The 17,794-nt window shown below is 41.4% G+C and overlaps 1 protein-coding gene across 1 annotated transcript; it reads right to left on the bottom strand.

Moving 5' to 3' along the window:
* Positions 1-5,899: 5,899 nt before the first annotated feature.
* LOC111863008 (endocuticle structural glycoprotein SgAbd-2-like) lies at positions 5,900-13,659 on the bottom strand. Its single transcript, XM_023848933.2, has 3 exons — positions 13,578-13,659; positions 10,622-10,770; positions 5,900-6,763 (listed from the first exon to the last, which is right to left on the bottom strand). The coding sequence occupies exons 1-3, from the start codon at positions 13,587-13,589 to the stop codon at positions 6,457-6,459; spliced, it is 468 nt and encodes a 155-aa protein (XP_023704701.1). The 5' UTR covers positions 13,590-13,659; the 3' UTR covers positions 5,900-6,456.
* Positions 13,660-17,794: the final 4,135 nt, after the last annotated feature.

The following is a 17,794-nucleotide window of genomic DNA, read 5'->3' on the forward strand; positions in this document are numbered from 1 at the left end:
CATCACTGCACATGTGACATGTTTCATGCAAGAATTATTTTAATATTCCTGGACTTGTTGTAGAATGTAATGAAGGGATTTGGTGATGAATGAGGATCTTTCAGGTTCTATAAAGAGAGAACTTCTTGAACAACTGAATACTCAATAGTGATGGCCATGCACTATGAATATATTTACCAGGAAGCAATTAAAGTTAGCTTTTATCCTGTTTAGCCAAAGGACGATGCATTCCCCATAGTTTCAAATTATTAGCTGTGTGGTCTGAAAAAACTGACTTCAGACGAAGCATATGATTTCACGTCAGTGGTCTGCACTGTTACAGTATTCTTTGTTTCAGTACATTTTGCACATTCTCTATAACATTTTGCAAACGGACACCGACGAAAATTAACGTTTGACACCCTTTACATGTAACACAGAAAGTAGTGCAATAAGCACTGAATGATAGTCATACACCTTTGGTGCGTTCACTCTACCTATTAGTTTCATCATGTCCATCCGTCTGTCTGCAATATCACACTGCCTTGCCCGTGTTAACCAAACTGCGTTTCACAGACCAATACAAAATTTTATCAATTTTTTGTTTTATTCTGTTCTAGTTTCTTCATTTTAGGGGACGTGTTACTGCATACATCAGCATTTACGTGTAACTGTGGTTCTCTGACAGATTCTGATGAGATTTTATCCATGTTCATACATTACATTAGCGTGACTGTGTATGATTCCGTCCACGTAAGTTGATTTCAAGCCCCTCATTACTGATACACTTGAACATATTTGCAATGTTTACATCAGGTACTCAGATGAGAAAATGGGTTACTGCATAAAGGTCACAAGGATGAATGAACTAAACAAGCAATATGTTACGTAACGTTTGCAAGTAACGCGTCATTTCGAGAAAATCACGTAGCATTAAAATGATAACGAGTATTTAAGTAGGCATCATCAAAATTCTTGTCCCAAGTCCTGTTATCGGCCTGAACTTGATAATCTGTTCAATTTACAGCCATTTACGCTAGCAGAGGGGAGAAAAACTAAGCATTTGCAGCCCCCCCCCCCAAGGGGGATTTTTTGAATAATCAAGACTGAATAAAGAAAGTAAATTGCCAATACACCAACATACTTTAAGTTAGCAAAATATTCTTAAACGGTTTAAACGTGCTTGTGAGCAAATATTTTGCCTGCACCTCCCCTTGGAAAATCTTTTGGAGGGGCGTTATATTTACAGCAGGCTGACGTCACGCATAAGCAAAATAACATGTTTAAGGTTGACCCGATAAAAAGTTTTGTCCAGTCACTATATTTGGCAACTCTGCTCTGTAAAAAAATTTGCGAAATGCAAAGGAACGATAACAGGATGCAATCTGGCAGAACCGTCTGGGCTATGCTACGACCCAAAAAACGTCTATTTCGCCAAAATGAATACCATGAAACGGCAATAACAAGCTGAAATTATAGTACAGAAATGCCACCAGGCTGTTCTTATTGGAGATATTCAAAATGTCGGCCCTTAATGCCCAGACAGAAGACGGGACACGCTGTATATGTACGTATAATGTATTTACGTTCATACTGAATTGAACTGAGCTAAGTATAAACTGGCAGTTGCGTAGCTAAAAATGACTTAATTACCAAATGTTTAAAAATCAGCACAATGAAAATAAAAAGCCCGGCAGACAGACAGACACGAAGAAAGTAACAGGCATGTAGGAACTGTCAAGGAAGATTGCGAATAACTGTAACAATGAAGAAAGCAGTCTTCTGGGATTTGGCACCGTGTATAAGTGGTGTTAACCGACGTTTCGGAGGAACGTATCGCCTCAATCTTCAGATTTCTTATACATTCTACCCTGAAGATGGAGGTGATACGTTCCTCCGAAACGTCGGTTAACACCACTTATACACGGTGCCAAATCCCAGAAGACTGCTTTCTTCATTGTTACAGTTATTCGCAATCTTCCTTGACAGTTCCTACATGCCTGTTACTTTCTTCGTGTCTGTCTGTCTGCCGGGCTTTTTATTTTCATTGTGCTGATTTTTAAACATTTGGTAATTAAGTCATTTTTAGCTACGCAACTGCCAGTTTATACTTAGCTCAGTTCAATTCAGTATGAACGTAAATACATTATACGTACATATACAGCGTGTCCCGTCTTCTGTCTGGGCATTAAGGGCCGACATTTTGAATATCTCCAATAAGAACAGCCTGGTGGCATTTCTGTACTATAATTTCAGCTTGTTATTGCCGTTTCATGGTATTCATTTTGGCGAAATAGACGTTTTTTGGGTCGTAGCATAGCCCAGACGGTTCTGCCAGATTGCATCCTGTTATCGTTCCTTTGCATTTCGCAAATTTTTTTACAGAGCAGAGTTGCCAAATATAGTGACTGGACAAAACTTTTTATCGGGTCAACCTTAAACATGTTATTTTGCTTATGCGTGACGTCAGCCTGCTGTAAATATAACGCCCCTCCAAAAGATTTTCCAAGGGGAGGTGCAGGCAAAATATTTGCTCACAAGCACGTTTAAACCGTTTAAGAATATTTTGCTAACTTAAAGTATGTTGGTGTATTGGCAATTTACTTTCTTTATTCAGTCTTGATTATTCAAAAAATCACCCTTGGGGAGGGGGGGGGGCTGCAAATGCTTAGTTTTTCTCCCCTCTGCTAGCGTAAATGGCTGTAAATTGAACAGATTATCAAGTTCAGGCCGATAACAGGACTTGGGACAAGAATTTTGATAATGCCTACTTAAATACTCGTTATCATTTTAATGCTACGTGATTTTCTCGAAATGACGCGTTACTTGCAAACGTTACGTAACATATTGCTTGTTTAGTTCATTCATCCTTGTGACCTTTATGCAGTAACCCATTTTCTCATCTGAGTACCTGATGTAAACATTGCAAATATGTTCAAGTGTATCAGTAATGAGGGGCTTGAAATCAACTTACGTGGACGGAATCATACACAGTCACGCTAATGTAATGTATGAACATGGATAAAATCTCATCAGAATCTGTCAGAGAACCACAGTTACACGTAAATGCTGATGTATGCAGTAACACGTCCCCTAAAATGAAGAAACTAGAACAGAATAAAACAAAAAATTGATAAAATTTTGTATTGGTCTGTGAAACGCAGTTTGGTTAACACGGGCAAGGCAGTGTGATATTGCAGACAGACGGATGGACATGATGAAACTAATAGGTAGAGTGAACGCACCAAAGGTGTATGACTATCATTCAGTGCTTATTGCACTACTTTCTGTGTTACATGTAAAGGGTGTCAAACGTTAATTTTCGTCGGTGTCCGTTTGCAAAATGTTATAGAGAATGTGCAAAATGTACTGAAACAAAGAATACTGTAACAGTGCAGACCACTGACGTGAAATCATATGCTTCGTCTGAAGTCAGTTTTTTCAGACCACACAGCTAATAATTTGAAACTATGGGGAATGCATCGTCCTTTGGCTAAACAGGATAAAAGCTAACTTTAATTGCTTCCTGGTAAATATATTCATAGTGCATGGCCATCACTATTGAGTATTCAGTTGTTCAAGAAGTTCTCTCTTTATAGAACCTGAAAGATCCTCATTCATCACCAAATCCCTTCATTACATTCTACAACAAGTCCAGGAATATTAAAATAATTCTTGCATGAAACATGTCACATGTGCAGTGATGGTGACTCAGTGGCCTTCCATTTACATGACAGGCCCACTTCGTAACATTCCGTGCTATGGTGAAGGCAGATTGTTAATATAAACACAGATTTGGGTAGAAAAGGTAAACTTATCCCTGTGCTTAAGTAATTAAGCACTACGGAATGAAGATGTATGGGAGGGTGGATGTATGGATCCACGTTTTCTTGACCTTGGCACTAGTTTGAGATGAGTGGACATTTTCACGCCCGGGCCGCTTTACCCCCGGGGAAAGAGACCCGGTACCCATTGGATAGGAGGCTGAGTTGACCCGAGAGCCGGTTTGGATGGCACAGAGAAGTTAAAAGTCTTCCCCCACCGGGACTCGAACTCTGATTCCTTGGTTGTTCAGCCCTTAGCCAGTTGCTATACCGGCTGCGCTATCCTGGCTCTATACACAGAATTGGGTTCCATTTTCAAATCATAACCGTGCAATATCGTGTGGGTGTTTTAACAGCCCCTTTGTGTGTGAAATGCTTTTGGCCCTGGATGTCTCAGTATGAAGGTATATGCCTTGAAACTACGGGTACCAATTTTCGTGACAGATCCTGTTTCTTTGAGCGACATTCCAGCTACGGAGAACTACTGAACCTGTGGAACACACATAGCTCTGAGCTTCACATTGCCTTCTGCATGATGCGTACCGTGGAGCTGGTTGTCCTGCAACAAGAACGGCCATAGCCTGAAACTGACCGCACTCTCCTGCTGCTGGAGCTGAGGTTACGAGTGTTGAAATATACATCCGTTGACTCATACATATTGAAGCACAGGAACGATTTTACCTTCACTTTTATGTTATTAATAAACTGAAAATATAAGTGGAACTGCCTTTCTGTTTCCAGCCGCATTATGACCTTGGGGTGGACTCAGTTTCTAATGAAAATGAGTATAGAAGGAATCTTCCTTGGGGGAGGAGGTAAAGGGCGGTCGGCCGGCGAGTAAAGCTAACAACTTCACTGCCATCTGTGAGCCTACTGCCTAGAAAATGTGGAAGCCTCGACGTCTCACAACTCTATGTGCCTTCACGGCCTGTTACTGGGATAGCTTTACCTTTACAACTTTTATTTTTTACTTCTAGCATATGGGTGCACGTGGTAGCGTAGTTGGTTGAGGAACAACGCTACAAGACGGAAGGTAGCGGGTTCGATTCCTGTTGAGTTTGGTTTTTTCAATTGACCTAATACTTCCGGCCACACTATGGCCCTGGGGTCGACTCAACCTCTAAGAGATATGAGTACCAGGAATATTCCTGGGGGTAAAAGGCGGCCGGCCCGTAAGGCTGACAGCTTCACCGCCATCTGTGAGCCAATTATCTAGAAAATGTGGGAGCCTCAACATCTCACAACCCTATGGGCCCTCACGGCCTGTTACAGGGATAGCTTTACCTTTTTACCTTTACAACATTTCGTGCGCTTGTAAAAAATATTATTTAAGATCATTAATGTTTAGGAGCCGCGATAGCACAGTCGGTATTGCGGCTGGCTACGTGCTGGCTGACCGGGAGGTCGGAGTTCGAGTCCCGGTAGGGACCGGCTCTGTCTTCCCCCAACCTTCTGTACAATAGGTACCTGAGGCTTTTTCCCGGGGTAAAGCAGTCGGGGAGTAAAGCTGTCTACTCACCTCCGACTAGTGTCAAGGTCAATAAAATGTGGATCTATACAACCCCCCCCATACGCCTTCATGGCGTCGTGCTTATTTAGTTAAGCACAGGAACATCTTTAACTTTATTTATTTAACAGTGCTGTATCATCACAGTTGGCACAGTCTAATTACGAAAGGAAGTGCAGTGATAGCGTGACGTCACAACATAGCCAGCGTACCTCACAGGGGCGGAGGTACTATAACATGTCAGTACGTAAGTCCGGGGCAAATTTATTGTCGAATCACGAAACGAAATGTGTCACAAAATTCTGTAGGCTTGCCCTATTATTTGTAAGATGTGTGCAAACAGCCATTTCAGCGCTTTCCATTCGTTGAATATATCATATGACAAAATCGATTGATTGCTTGCAGAAATGAGACGTATGTTCGCTGTCCATGCTGAACAAGGCAATAAATATTATTTAGAAAAAAAGGCAAAGAGGAGCCTGTTGATGATTATGAAAAGTGTGCTTATTTATTTCGTTGACTTTTACAACCAAAATCAGGTTTAGAATTTCAATAACATAAAAACGAAATATTAATTGAAACCCGTGTCTTAGCTCCCATTTTCTTTTTATTAGTGGCCATTTTGTACAGTTCAACAACTGCTGTTATAATATGATCGCTTTCTCACTTTCAGTGACATCCATGGCGAATATAAAATTAACAAATATAAACCAGTTTACTTTGCACGATATCAAGAAGGATACGTCCACCTAAAAACTGTGAATAAATATTCATTAATAATGTATTTTGTGATGATTATACCTTTCATTATGCTTCAGTGTTTATATAGCCTTTTAAGCTCGTAAAATAAATATTACAGATAAAAGTGATGCAAGTTCTAGCCAATAAATGAAGCATTTATAAACAGAAATAGGTCCTGGGTGTACTTAATTTAAATGCAACAGTGATATATAGGCATGTTTGTATTCAAAGAAGGCTTTCATTTATTAATATTACTGTATTAAAATGGATTAATTTGTACATGTTCGTATTTATATATCTGGTCGAAATTTCGATATTTTAATACCTGAATCAACATTATAAACCTTCCTAACTATTGTTCATTTTGAGATTTTTCTAAGACCGTTCGAGTCGAGTGACGTAGATCTATTTGCTGCCGAAGAAGCCCCTGCTGGGGATCCTTGCCCTGTTTAAGTTCTCATCATTTTCCTCAGGGTGAGCCCTGATGTAGTCCAGAGCCCTGAGTATGGCTTCGGGGATGGGTGGGGGTGTAGGCAGGTGGGCCCCCTCAGCTCGGAACCCATTCTCATCAGCGATATAAGTCAGTTTGACTGGGTACCCTTCGGGGGAGGTATAGGAGAAGGCACCCTGCACAACAGACGCCTCGTCCTTCTGCCCTGGGTTCTTGATCGATCCCTGTTCTTGCGCTGCTATTCCGTTCTCCGTTTCGTAACTGGAAAAAAAGAAGAAGAAGAAACAGTTCTGTAATATTTCACATGACAGAGTTTACAAACACAAAACTGAAAAGGTGCATTGCATTTTCAAATTGCCTTCCTTACTAGGGGGCACGCGATAACGTAGTTGGTTGAGGCACTATGCTACAAGACGGAAGGTCGCGGGTTCGATTCCCCAAGAGGTTCTTGGCTTTTTCAATTGACCTAATCCTTCCAGCCTCACTATGGCCCTGGGATCGACTCAACCTCTAACAGAAATGTGTACCATTGATCATCCTGGGGGTAAAGGGAGACCGGCGCGCCATCTGTTAGCCGATTGTCTAGATAATGTGGAAGCCTCGATTTCTCACAAACCTGTGGGCCTTCCACGGCCTGTTGCAGGGGTAGCTTTACCTTTACGCTCTGTACTGCGAGATTTGTAATGCTTGTGGAAGTGATTAAGGAGAGTAGTCTTCTAAAGTAGAGAATTATTTTGGGGGAGGGGTAATTTAAGGCGCTGTCAGTATGAAAACCATGTATCGCCGAATAGGAGGTTGCTAAACAAATGATGAATTTGAAAGGATCTGGAAGGAATCGGTACTATTCCGAAATATGTGTGGATGAATTGAGGAAATTCACGAAACACCTGTCAGGATAGCTAGAGTCCCGATCGAGATTCGAGAGGAGTACCTCCCGAATATGAGTCTAGGGCGTTATCGCTGGGCCTAACTTTCAGTTGCGAGATATATCGCCGTATAGTCTAGTGGATATAAATTTTGAGATCTTCATAGTTGTTATTTTTAAGATTGCGGTCTTCTGGTGTTATGTAGGCGGATACCGACGTTTCGGAGGAATATACTGCTTTCATCTGCAGACTTTAAATGTGTAAGTTGAGGAACTGGCTTGGTTGTCTACGCAGGTTGCAAGGAGGTAGGTAATCATTGAGACACGCGGGAAAAATAGGAAACGGGACACCGAATTTTTTTATTTCCTCCTTAGACGTAAAGTAGTAGACCCATTGTGCTCCTGAAAATGGCCGTTTTCCTTCTTAGCTTCCACACTGGAATGGGTAACAGTCCACGAAGTTAACCAGCGCCTCCTATACGTCTGATTGACCACCGGTGAGAATCTCAAATGCCTACAGTTCGAAGTTCACTCACCAGATGCCTCGCACAGGTTATGATTAGTGTCGCCATCTACAGTAATCTCGCCACAACATGTTGCGCATGATTTTTGATCATCACGTGAAAGAGGCGGTAGGGGAAACCCCAGTGTTATTGCCCTCAGGAGGGGTTCACAAATTGTGGGTCGCGAAATCTATGGGGGTGTGGGAAATCTACTTTTGGGCACGCACTATTCAACTTAAATTTTTTATAAGAGCGAATTGTAAATTGATTCAATTTTAAAAGGCTTATTCCGTTCAGTTGTCTGATAATCCCAGTTTTAGCTCCGTAATAACGGATTGTTTTTTATTGCGTGTGTTTTCGTTGCGAATATCTCACGACAAATGTTTACCCAGGTGTCAGGCACTCAAAGTGACGCAGGCGCGTGGGTTGGCATCCTCATTTATCGGCGTCCTTTGTCCCTTAGTTTCGTACGTGGGTGCACATGGTCGGGCCCACTTATGTTGTTTAAGTAGCTTGATCTATAACCTCTGCAGTTGTGTTTATTGTCGTTCAGTGGCTGTTACATTCATGAGAGTAGGTCATGAAGTCACGTTCATTGGTGTCATTTGTCCACTCTTCCCCGCAGTCTGACACTTCGAAACCTTAAGTTCTCCTGAACAATGTTTAAGAATTCTACTCTTTCTTCGGACTGAACAACAGCGTGAATACCAAATGATTAATGCTGTTTAAGGAAATAATCATGTACACTCTGTGAACAAAAGGGAAGGTCTATTAAAGTTATCTTTGTGGCTTATTTAACTATAGTGTCAGTGGCTAGATTCCATAGCATCGAAGATTAGTATAATAAATAAATTGGAAAGGATTTGGAAGGAAACTCTCGTGGCCTTATCCAGATTGTCTGAAGGCGTTGGCTAAACAGTAAACGGTAAAGTGAAGTTGAAGGTAAAATTGTCCCTGTGCTTAACTAATTAAGCACTACGCCGTGAGGGGAGAGGATGTATAGATCTAAGTTTTATTGACCTCGGCACTAGCTGGATGTGAATGGTCAGCTTCACGGCCCGGCCGTTTTACTCCCGCGGAAAGAGCCCCGCCCCGGTACCCATCGGTTAGGAAACTGGGTGGGTCCCAGAGCCGGTCTGAACGATATAGACAGGAGAAAGTTCTTGACACTACCGGGACTCGAATTCCAACCCCTTGGTCGTCCAGCCCGTAGCCAGTCGCTCTACCGACTGCGCTGTCATGGCTCCCACAAGATAAATTAAGGCACTACGCCACGAACACGTATGGGGGAGTGGTGGTATAGCTATACCATCCTTGAGTTAGACTGAGTGGTCACCTTCGCTCCACGGAACCCCCAGTACCCGCTTGGTGGGCCCCAGAGTCGGTCTGGACGCTATGGAGCTGAGAAAAATCTCATATATCTTATGGGAATCGAACCCCGGCCTTCCAGCCCATTGCTGTACGGACTGAGCTATCGTGACCCCAGAGGCATCGAGGGGAACCAAGGAAAACGTCGGTCAGAATGGCCAGTGCCCCGGCCGAGGTTCCAAACGACTTCCGTCGCTTCTAGGCCTACAATTTCACGTTACGCTAACCCGCCGAGTGAAGTCCGAGTACTGAAGGATGCCTGTGAAGGGAAATCATTTTCGAAGTGTGAAGTTTTCTAACTGACAAGTGCACATTTTCTACCGTCGCTATAGCTACAGACGCAGACTTTCAGAAGCGGACTTTCCTTCTGTTATCTAGTCATGATTAGTATGAATCTCACTCCGCTGGTTTCATATCCGGTTCGGGGGAGAGACTAGCTCCATCTTACGGCTCCAACAGAATACAATTACTACATTTACAATCCTTTTGTTAGACCCTGACCTTGTTTTCAGTTTCTTAATCCTACACACAGTCGGTAGGACCCTTTGGACGGGGGATCAGCGCGTCGCAAAGCCCTTACAGAGTACAAATGAGGACAGAGGAGTGCATAGTGTTTGAAGACAAGAAGACTTCATAGTAAATTGAAACGCTAGTTTCTGTGTTGAGATCCGTTGCCAGGAAACGACTAGTGAAGACTGAGAACCCTAGTGCCTGTGTAACGGTGAACTGAACGTGTGTAGAATAGCGGTAGCCTTATAATTGAATGTGATTAAGAGAACTTGTAACCGAAGTGCCAATAAATCCGATCATCCGACCTAGAACCCGTTATTTTCGTCACGCGTACCCTCTTACACTTAACATTATTTGCCACTTCTAGATTTATATTAAACTTCTAAGAATCTAGTTAAAATGTGTTATATTAAAGTGTATGCAATGTCGGATTTGAGGTTCTCTCAGCGGAGGTCATGAAGTGTTCTATCATCTGGAATCTAACGCTATGTATACCGTTGAAAGTCAACCGACGTTTCGGAGAGCAGAGCTCAGCTTGCTACCTGCTTCATTCTGGTTTGTGCTTGGCTTATTCATCGATTCTAAAGATTGAGGCTACATCTTCCTCCGCAACTTAAGTTGACTTTCCACGGACTACACGGCGTTATATCCCAGAAGACAGAAGTCTTCAGTGTTACGAAAATTCATACATAAAGTTATTACGTAAAATTAAATATAAGAAAGGTGATCACAACTGAAGTAAAATAAATAGAAAATAGATAAATTTCAACTCAACATAAATAATATATTTTAAATATATTTAATCCTTCTACTCCTCTTTGTATTCCTGTTGCAGAATGCATTGAACCCACAAAGTTCATAATATCAAGTCACCTGAACTGATACGACCCGTCGTGCTGGAAGTCCAGTGCTTGCCTCAAAATGGCGATGGGCTGGAGCCTTGAACCGGGTTGTAGTGGCGTCCCCTGGATTTGACGCTGTGGAGCAGCCATTATTGCTCCTATTGCAGCCAACAATACGATCTGCAACAGAGTCAGTCGGCAAATAGATGTGCAAGTAATAATTCAGCGTCCGTCATTAAAGTAGTGGCTCCATACCAGGGGCAGCTTCATAAGTGGGCACATGAGATAAGATTTACATACTGTCAAACACTGCTCCAAAGAGCCTAAGAATCTCCTTGACAATTTCATTGTTTTTGTTTTCAAAATGTTACAGTCTCTACCTCTTGTCGTGTTTATAACGAACCATCGCACACAAATTAAGTCGCCACTGAAAACGGGTACCTGAAATTTCACAGTGAAAACAAAACTATATTTTTTTTCTGTGGTTCTGTATGGGTATAAAACTTGGCCTCTGACATTAAGGGAGGAACATAGACTGAGGGTGTTTTACAAAATGCTCGATACTGTCTAACCTTTACCTACTCTTTTAGGATGAGTTATAATGCGAGTCCATTTGGGTTGGAAATACAGCACGCATTGGAGGATAATCGGATATGCATATTATGCCAGAAGACAACTAGATTAAACAAAGTATGGAGCTGTAGCTATAACTCTCTGGATTTCTATTCGCAAAGTGCTCGGTTCGAAACTTGGCCTGGACACTGACTACCCTAAGATTTTCCGTTGTCCCTCTATGCAAATTCTTGGATAGTACCTTAATTGGTCAATTAAAGAGTTGGTATATAACCGTAAAATGTTATCTGGCAGAACACCGAATGTACTGAGAGTTTTGTTTTTGATTTTCCTCAGACCTCCCTGACAAATGCTATGATAATGTTTCCATTACGTTGGCCGGAAACCGGTATTGTGCAATGTGAAGAACTCTTCGCGCGCGGAAAAAGAGTTGCTGGGCTGAGGCTTGTGTAAACATTTCGCACCTCAATACGCCTCACTGAGGCAATAGTAAGGTGTACTGAGGTCAGCGTCAAGGGGTTACACTGGGGCCTGCCTATCAGCATGTCTGCAGCTGTGAACTGAAGCTACTTCTCGCGTCTGGTTTGGGACCGCGAGTTATGCGCCATAATTAGAGGGTCAACACCGATACTCAGATAAATACAGGGTTTAGTTATTCTGTCAAAACAAGTTTCATGACGTACCACAGTTTACCCTACGGCGTTTTAAACGTAATTATTTACATAGCAATACAGCGAAGGTCGCGGGTGCAAGTCCCAATGAGATCACTGGAATTTTTTTTTTCAATTTACCTAATCCTTCCAGCCGCGCCAGGCCCTGGGGTTTACTCAGCCTCTAACAGAAATGAGTACCAGGAATTAATTTAATAATTATCCCGGGGAGTAAAGCGCGGCCGGCGCGTAAGTTTGACAACCTTACCGCCATCTTTGAGCCGATTGTGTAGATAATGTGGGACCCTCAACGTCTCACAACCATATGTGCCTTCACGGCCTGTTACAGGGATATTTTACTTTACTTTTTTACTTATACAGCGAACTTCCTTGCCACAGCGAACTTCCTTGCCAGCAGAGCGTCTTCGGCTGTCCATGTTATAGCTAATTAAGTTGGACTGGATGAAAAATGAATAGGGTTCGAATCACGGAAAGGGCAAGAAATTTTCTTATTTTTCACAGCGTCTGGATTACGTCTGGAGACCGCCCAGAGGGTAGCAGATCTTTTCATAACGTGGTGATTAATTAAGGAGAATTACTGGGCTTTTGGTCTATCTATCTTCCGGTATTCTAGAAACTAGGTTGAGGTTAGCTCGTTCTAAGGAAGCCAACAGAGTAGGTGTCTCACCCCTCCCGTTCACCTGAGGACGGAAACAGGCAAGTTTCCGAAACGTTGTGCTTTCTAGTTTCTTCATTCGCCGCATCGAAATTGCAGCGAGTCTCTTCATAGCTTTGCAAATATTGTGTACAAATGTAATTACAAAATTGTAAATTTATCGATTTTAATAAAACATTCTTTATCCTTGGCAACAATATTTTCTCCAGGCAACACTGAGTATAAAAATAATTAACCCATGTTCACATTAAAAAGATGTATTTAAAGGGCGTAGGGTAGCAAAAATTGTCAATATTTGTTTACAAAACGACTCGAACTAAATAACTCATAACAGTTAAGTCTTTAAAGTATAGTTGTTACTATATATATACCATCATCTTTAAGGTTAAGTACATATGCTTATTCCACCACATTATATTTACGTATTTCTTAACATCCTCATAACAAACAGTGATTTTTAAGGTTTTGTTTATTTTTTAAAAATAAAAATAGACTTATGAGATTACCATGCTGTGTGTCTATGAAACCTCCCCCGAATTAATTTTTGAATGCCTGACCCAATTTTTATGAAACTTGGTATGTATATCATGGGAGCTCAACCTATCTCAACGGCGTACTTCATAAATTCCTTCCATCAGTCTGTGTCAGCATGTGTATCCCTTTATTATTGTTAGGCAACGGTTCGATAAAAACGTTACAGCGGCAACAAATACACAGGCAAAAATGTAAGAAATATTAGACGCAACATTTTCTGCGCTGTCCGTGTATCAAAGGAAAGTAGGCGATCATTTCTTCCTAGAATTTATTGTTTTTCTAGAGGAGCTGAAGATTTTGACTTTAAATAGAGACGCCTTGTGTTTTCTGTGCAGTACTGACTGAATCTTTCGAAGCCCGAATAAAAGAATGACGTTTCTGGCGAAGGCCAGCATGGAGTTACTGTTCTGCTATGAACGGTTCCAGATTTGAGTTAATCTAAATGAATCCCCTCTGCTCTGAAGACCACCGAATTATAAATTCAAGTTAGCCGAATTCACTGTCAATTCAGGCGTCCACGTTGCGACGACGAAACTGAGAATGATCTTACTCACCAATGTCTTCATTGTGAATGCGCAGTGTACTGTAATTGAACTGCTGGCGGACAATGGCTTCCTAAGTGCACAAGACACAAGTGTGACCAACTGGGGACAGTCCTGGTGTATTTATACCATCCTGATCGCAGGTCCTGGACCAAGAAACAGGCTTGGCCTGGACCTGCCCCCCTACCTTCCTCCTGCCATATGGTCAACTTCTGAAAGTGGATGTTTGGCGGAGGGGAAGCAGGCCGCTAAAACAAGCATATGCCCTTCAACATTACTTCTCCAGAGAATACACCTTTATTTGAAACACACTGTACTGTATATCATAGCATTAGTGTAGAAGATTAAGAAGAATGACTTGTTTTAACAGCTACATAACTTACGTTTCAGCGTGTTAACATTTGCCATTGGATCGCTTGGACTCTAAGTGACCCTGTTAACATGTTTGGGATATTATAATTAATTCAAAAACCGCTTGCGTTAATGGTCTAGTGACCTTTCCAAAGGTCCATTTTGGCTAGTAGTCTTGTATGGGAGAGGCAGAAAATTACTCTTAAATCATCACCGAAATGTGCACAGAGACTCTTAGTACGATGTAGATGTTCTGACGTGAAGTAATTTTGTAGCGCGGCCATTTTCAACCGCTTCTATCTAGCGTTCGATCAGCCATTTTGTCAAGGCGCTCTACTCCCACTGTAGTAAAGTCAGGGATTCTGTCTTACAACGACGTTTGTTTTTACAATTATAATTTGAGTAACTTCACGTGGGAGGATTTTAGTTTTGATGGATTTAAATAGGAAGAGCTTCGTAGAATTTTAAACACGCAGTGGCAAATTTTAACCTCGGAACTATCTCAAAATTTTCTTAGGGACAGAGGAAAAACCACAAGGACCTGTGTCGAGAAGGCAGGGCCTTCTGGATGCTTTCTGAATTCTAGCCAGTAACAAACAGATTAATGTGAAAGCTGCCTGTCAGACCGATTCTAGCAATATTAGTATCTTAATAACAATGTGTCATTTCCCCCAAAATCTTTTAAGACATTGAGGTTAGGTATTGTTGAAGAAGTTTGTTTATCATTATTCGCTGTTGAAATTTAAGCGAATTTATGTTATAATTAAATAATTATTGTCTGCAAATCGTTGAATAAATTTTACATATGGGAATTCAGAGAACTGTGACCTGAGTGGGAGGTTGAGCAAAGTTGAGGATTAAAAGAGTAATTCCTCGTTTCCATTGCGAACATAACCGCTATTCTGTATTATGTAATGTAGATGGCGTGTTCTTGTCGATAGATGTTAAGAGGATAATCAAAACTAGGAATATGAAATGGGCGGTGAATGTAGCCCCCATGGAAGGAAGAGAAATCTTTATAAATTTCTGGTATGGAATTTGACTTCGTTCATCCTGGTCCTTATAAAAAATTATTAAGACAGAACGTGTAAAGGATGAAAGATTAAAAACACAACATTTATCAATCACACTGAACGACGTTAATAATCTTTTAGTCTGGTATGGAAATTTGAAGGAAGGAGCCCGCTTGGAAGACCTTGGCATGTATGGGAGTATGATATTGAATTAAGTTTTAAATTCCTGTAAACTGGATTCATCTGGCTCAGGATAGGAGCCAGTGACGTGCTTTTATGAACACTTTAATAAGTATTCTGGTTCCCTAATAAAAGGCAGGGAACTTTTTTAACAAGCTGAAGAAATATCTTAACTCCTCAGGATGGACAATTTAAATTGTTTAATTAGTGCCTTATTTTTTCTAGATGCTTTGATTCAAATAATATAGACGGGGAAATTCTGGTCATACAGATATATAGGGACTGTACCGTACTGTCCTGTGTTGTACTCGGAAATAACACATAGCAAAGCTGACATGTGAATATGTGTAATAAATTTGGTTTTATTAATTTATTTTTTAAAACTTCGCTTAAGATTAGATCGTATATATATTCCGCTGGATACGAACTAAAGCTGCTGAGATATTTTATTGACATTTAATTTGAACTTAAAGAACGACTTACTAAAGTTGTAAACAGGCCGTGGAGGCCCATAGGGTTGTGAGATGTCGAGGTTCTCACATTTTCTTTAGACAATCGGCCCACAGATGGTGGTAAGGTTGTCGGCCTTATGCGCCGGCCGTCCCTTACCCCCAGGAATATTCCTGGTACTAAATTCTGTTAGAGGCTGAGTAGACCCCAGGGCCATAATGCGGCTGGAAGGATCAGGTCAATTGAAAAATCCACCTCATCGGGAATCGAACCAGCGACCTTCCAGCTTGTATCATAGCGCCTCAACCGACTGCGCTGCCGAAGGAACGCCTTTACTGAACTCTTAAGCATTCGGGTTTCCATTACAGTGACATTTTCTCGCTGATGTAAAAGCCAACGAAGGGAATGTAACCACACTTTTACAGTGTCATTACACTTTAATCCACACAACCGACCTTTAGCAGGATATGTTGCCTTTTTAGTTATGTTTACAGCTCAAGTCATTTAATTAAATTTAACGTTTCGAGACTTGGATGGCGACCAACGGTGGTAGTGGCAAACCATGTCATCATCTGTTAACGTCCTACATTTTTCCGGAAGTTAGCAATTGAAACGAGTATTAAGATTGCTAACTATTATACTAATTGGACATTCTAATTGTCTGGTATATTTTAAATACATCAAATGCAAAGGACAATGCCGAATATAACACCAGTACTTCCACTTCCGGCGGTTTCTGCGTGTATTTATGTAGAAATCAACTCCTTTCCGAAGCATCATGATTAATCAACCAAATCCTTCCTATTAATATTAAAAAAAGAAAAAAACAAATAAAAAACTCTAGAAAACTACCTACTTAACTTCATCGATCCGAGTCTATTGAATTTAACTAAGAGACAAATCCGTCGCATTTTAGGAATACGTAGTTAGTCAGTTAGTTATTAGAGAGGGTGGGTTTCCCCATGCACTGAGACCTGTATTGGTCCATTGTGCTTCCCTCTATGATTTCTACCCGTCTCTATATCCTACCGGGACTGGTGCTTACCATCAGTCCCGCCCAGCCAGCGAGACCGGCTCTACTAGCTGAGAGGTATCTATAATGCTTCCCCCATCTACCAGAGGTATTAGAGACTGCTGTTGGGCGGGAAACGTCCGTTAATTTGGCTCAGTGACCTCCTTTGGAGATATGAGGTTCTTTTACGTGCCGTAAAGCTACGACACGGGACCCACGACTTAAAGCCCCTCCCGGAGGACTTGTTCCCTGAATTTTTCCGCCCTTAAAAATTCGACGACCTCCGCCGGGTTTGAACCCGCGTACTACGAGTCATGAGGTGGGAACGTTACCTCTAGACTACGGACGCCGCTTAGGAATACGTAGGTTTCATTGCTGTCTTCACGAAAGTCTTCTATTTATCTCCTGCCCTAATCTCGACGAATCCATTCACATCCTAAAGTAAAGGTAAAAGTGTCCCTGTGCTTAATTAATTAAGCACTACATGGTGGAGTGGAGGTATAACTCCAGCATCTTTGACCTCAGCATCAGATGGAGGTGAGTGGTTAGCTTCACACCCCGGAGAAAGAGCCCACTTTTACCTGTTGGATGGGAGGCTAGTTGGGCCCCAGAGCCGGTTTGGATTTAGTGGACAACTGAAAAATTATCTCCTCTTCTGAAGTTCGAAACCCGGCGGTCCAGCACATAGCCGGTCGCTATATCGACTGAGCTATCCTGGCTCCTCCATTTCACTTGCTATTGCTTTTAAATAAATTTTAATATAATTTTCCCATACACAACTAGTTATATCAAGTGGTCTCCTTCCTTCAATTTTTACAACTGAAGTTTTGTATATTCCTCACTGCTGCCCTGCCCAGCCAATTTCAAGATATTTCCAGCATGTTATTGAACCTGAAATTACATTGGTATACTTACAAGAAGCAGACACTGGTCATTATCTTGAAATAAAAAATTCAGTCTACGCCCTCCCTTCCTACTGCTACAAGATCCATTTTAATATTATCCACAATCTAGATCTGCCTAATTGTCTCCTTCCTTCAGAACTTCGTACAAAAACTTTGTATGCAATGTTATATTCTGTCATACTTTCTACACACCTAGAACGATCTTATCCTGCTTGGCTTGCTTATCCTAATAAATTTCATGAAAGACATGTTATGAAATGTTTTCCATTTTGTTACCTTCTTCCTCTAAGGTCCAAATATACTCTTCAACGCCCTGTT

This window comes from Cryptotermes secundus, unplaced genomic scaffold (genome assembly GCF_002891405.2).
Source record: "Cryptotermes secundus unplaced genomic scaffold, Csec_1.0 scaffold1016, whole genome shotgun sequence".
NCBI classification, from domain to species: Eukaryota; Metazoa; Arthropoda; class Insecta; order Blattodea; family Kalotermitidae; genus Cryptotermes; species Cryptotermes secundus.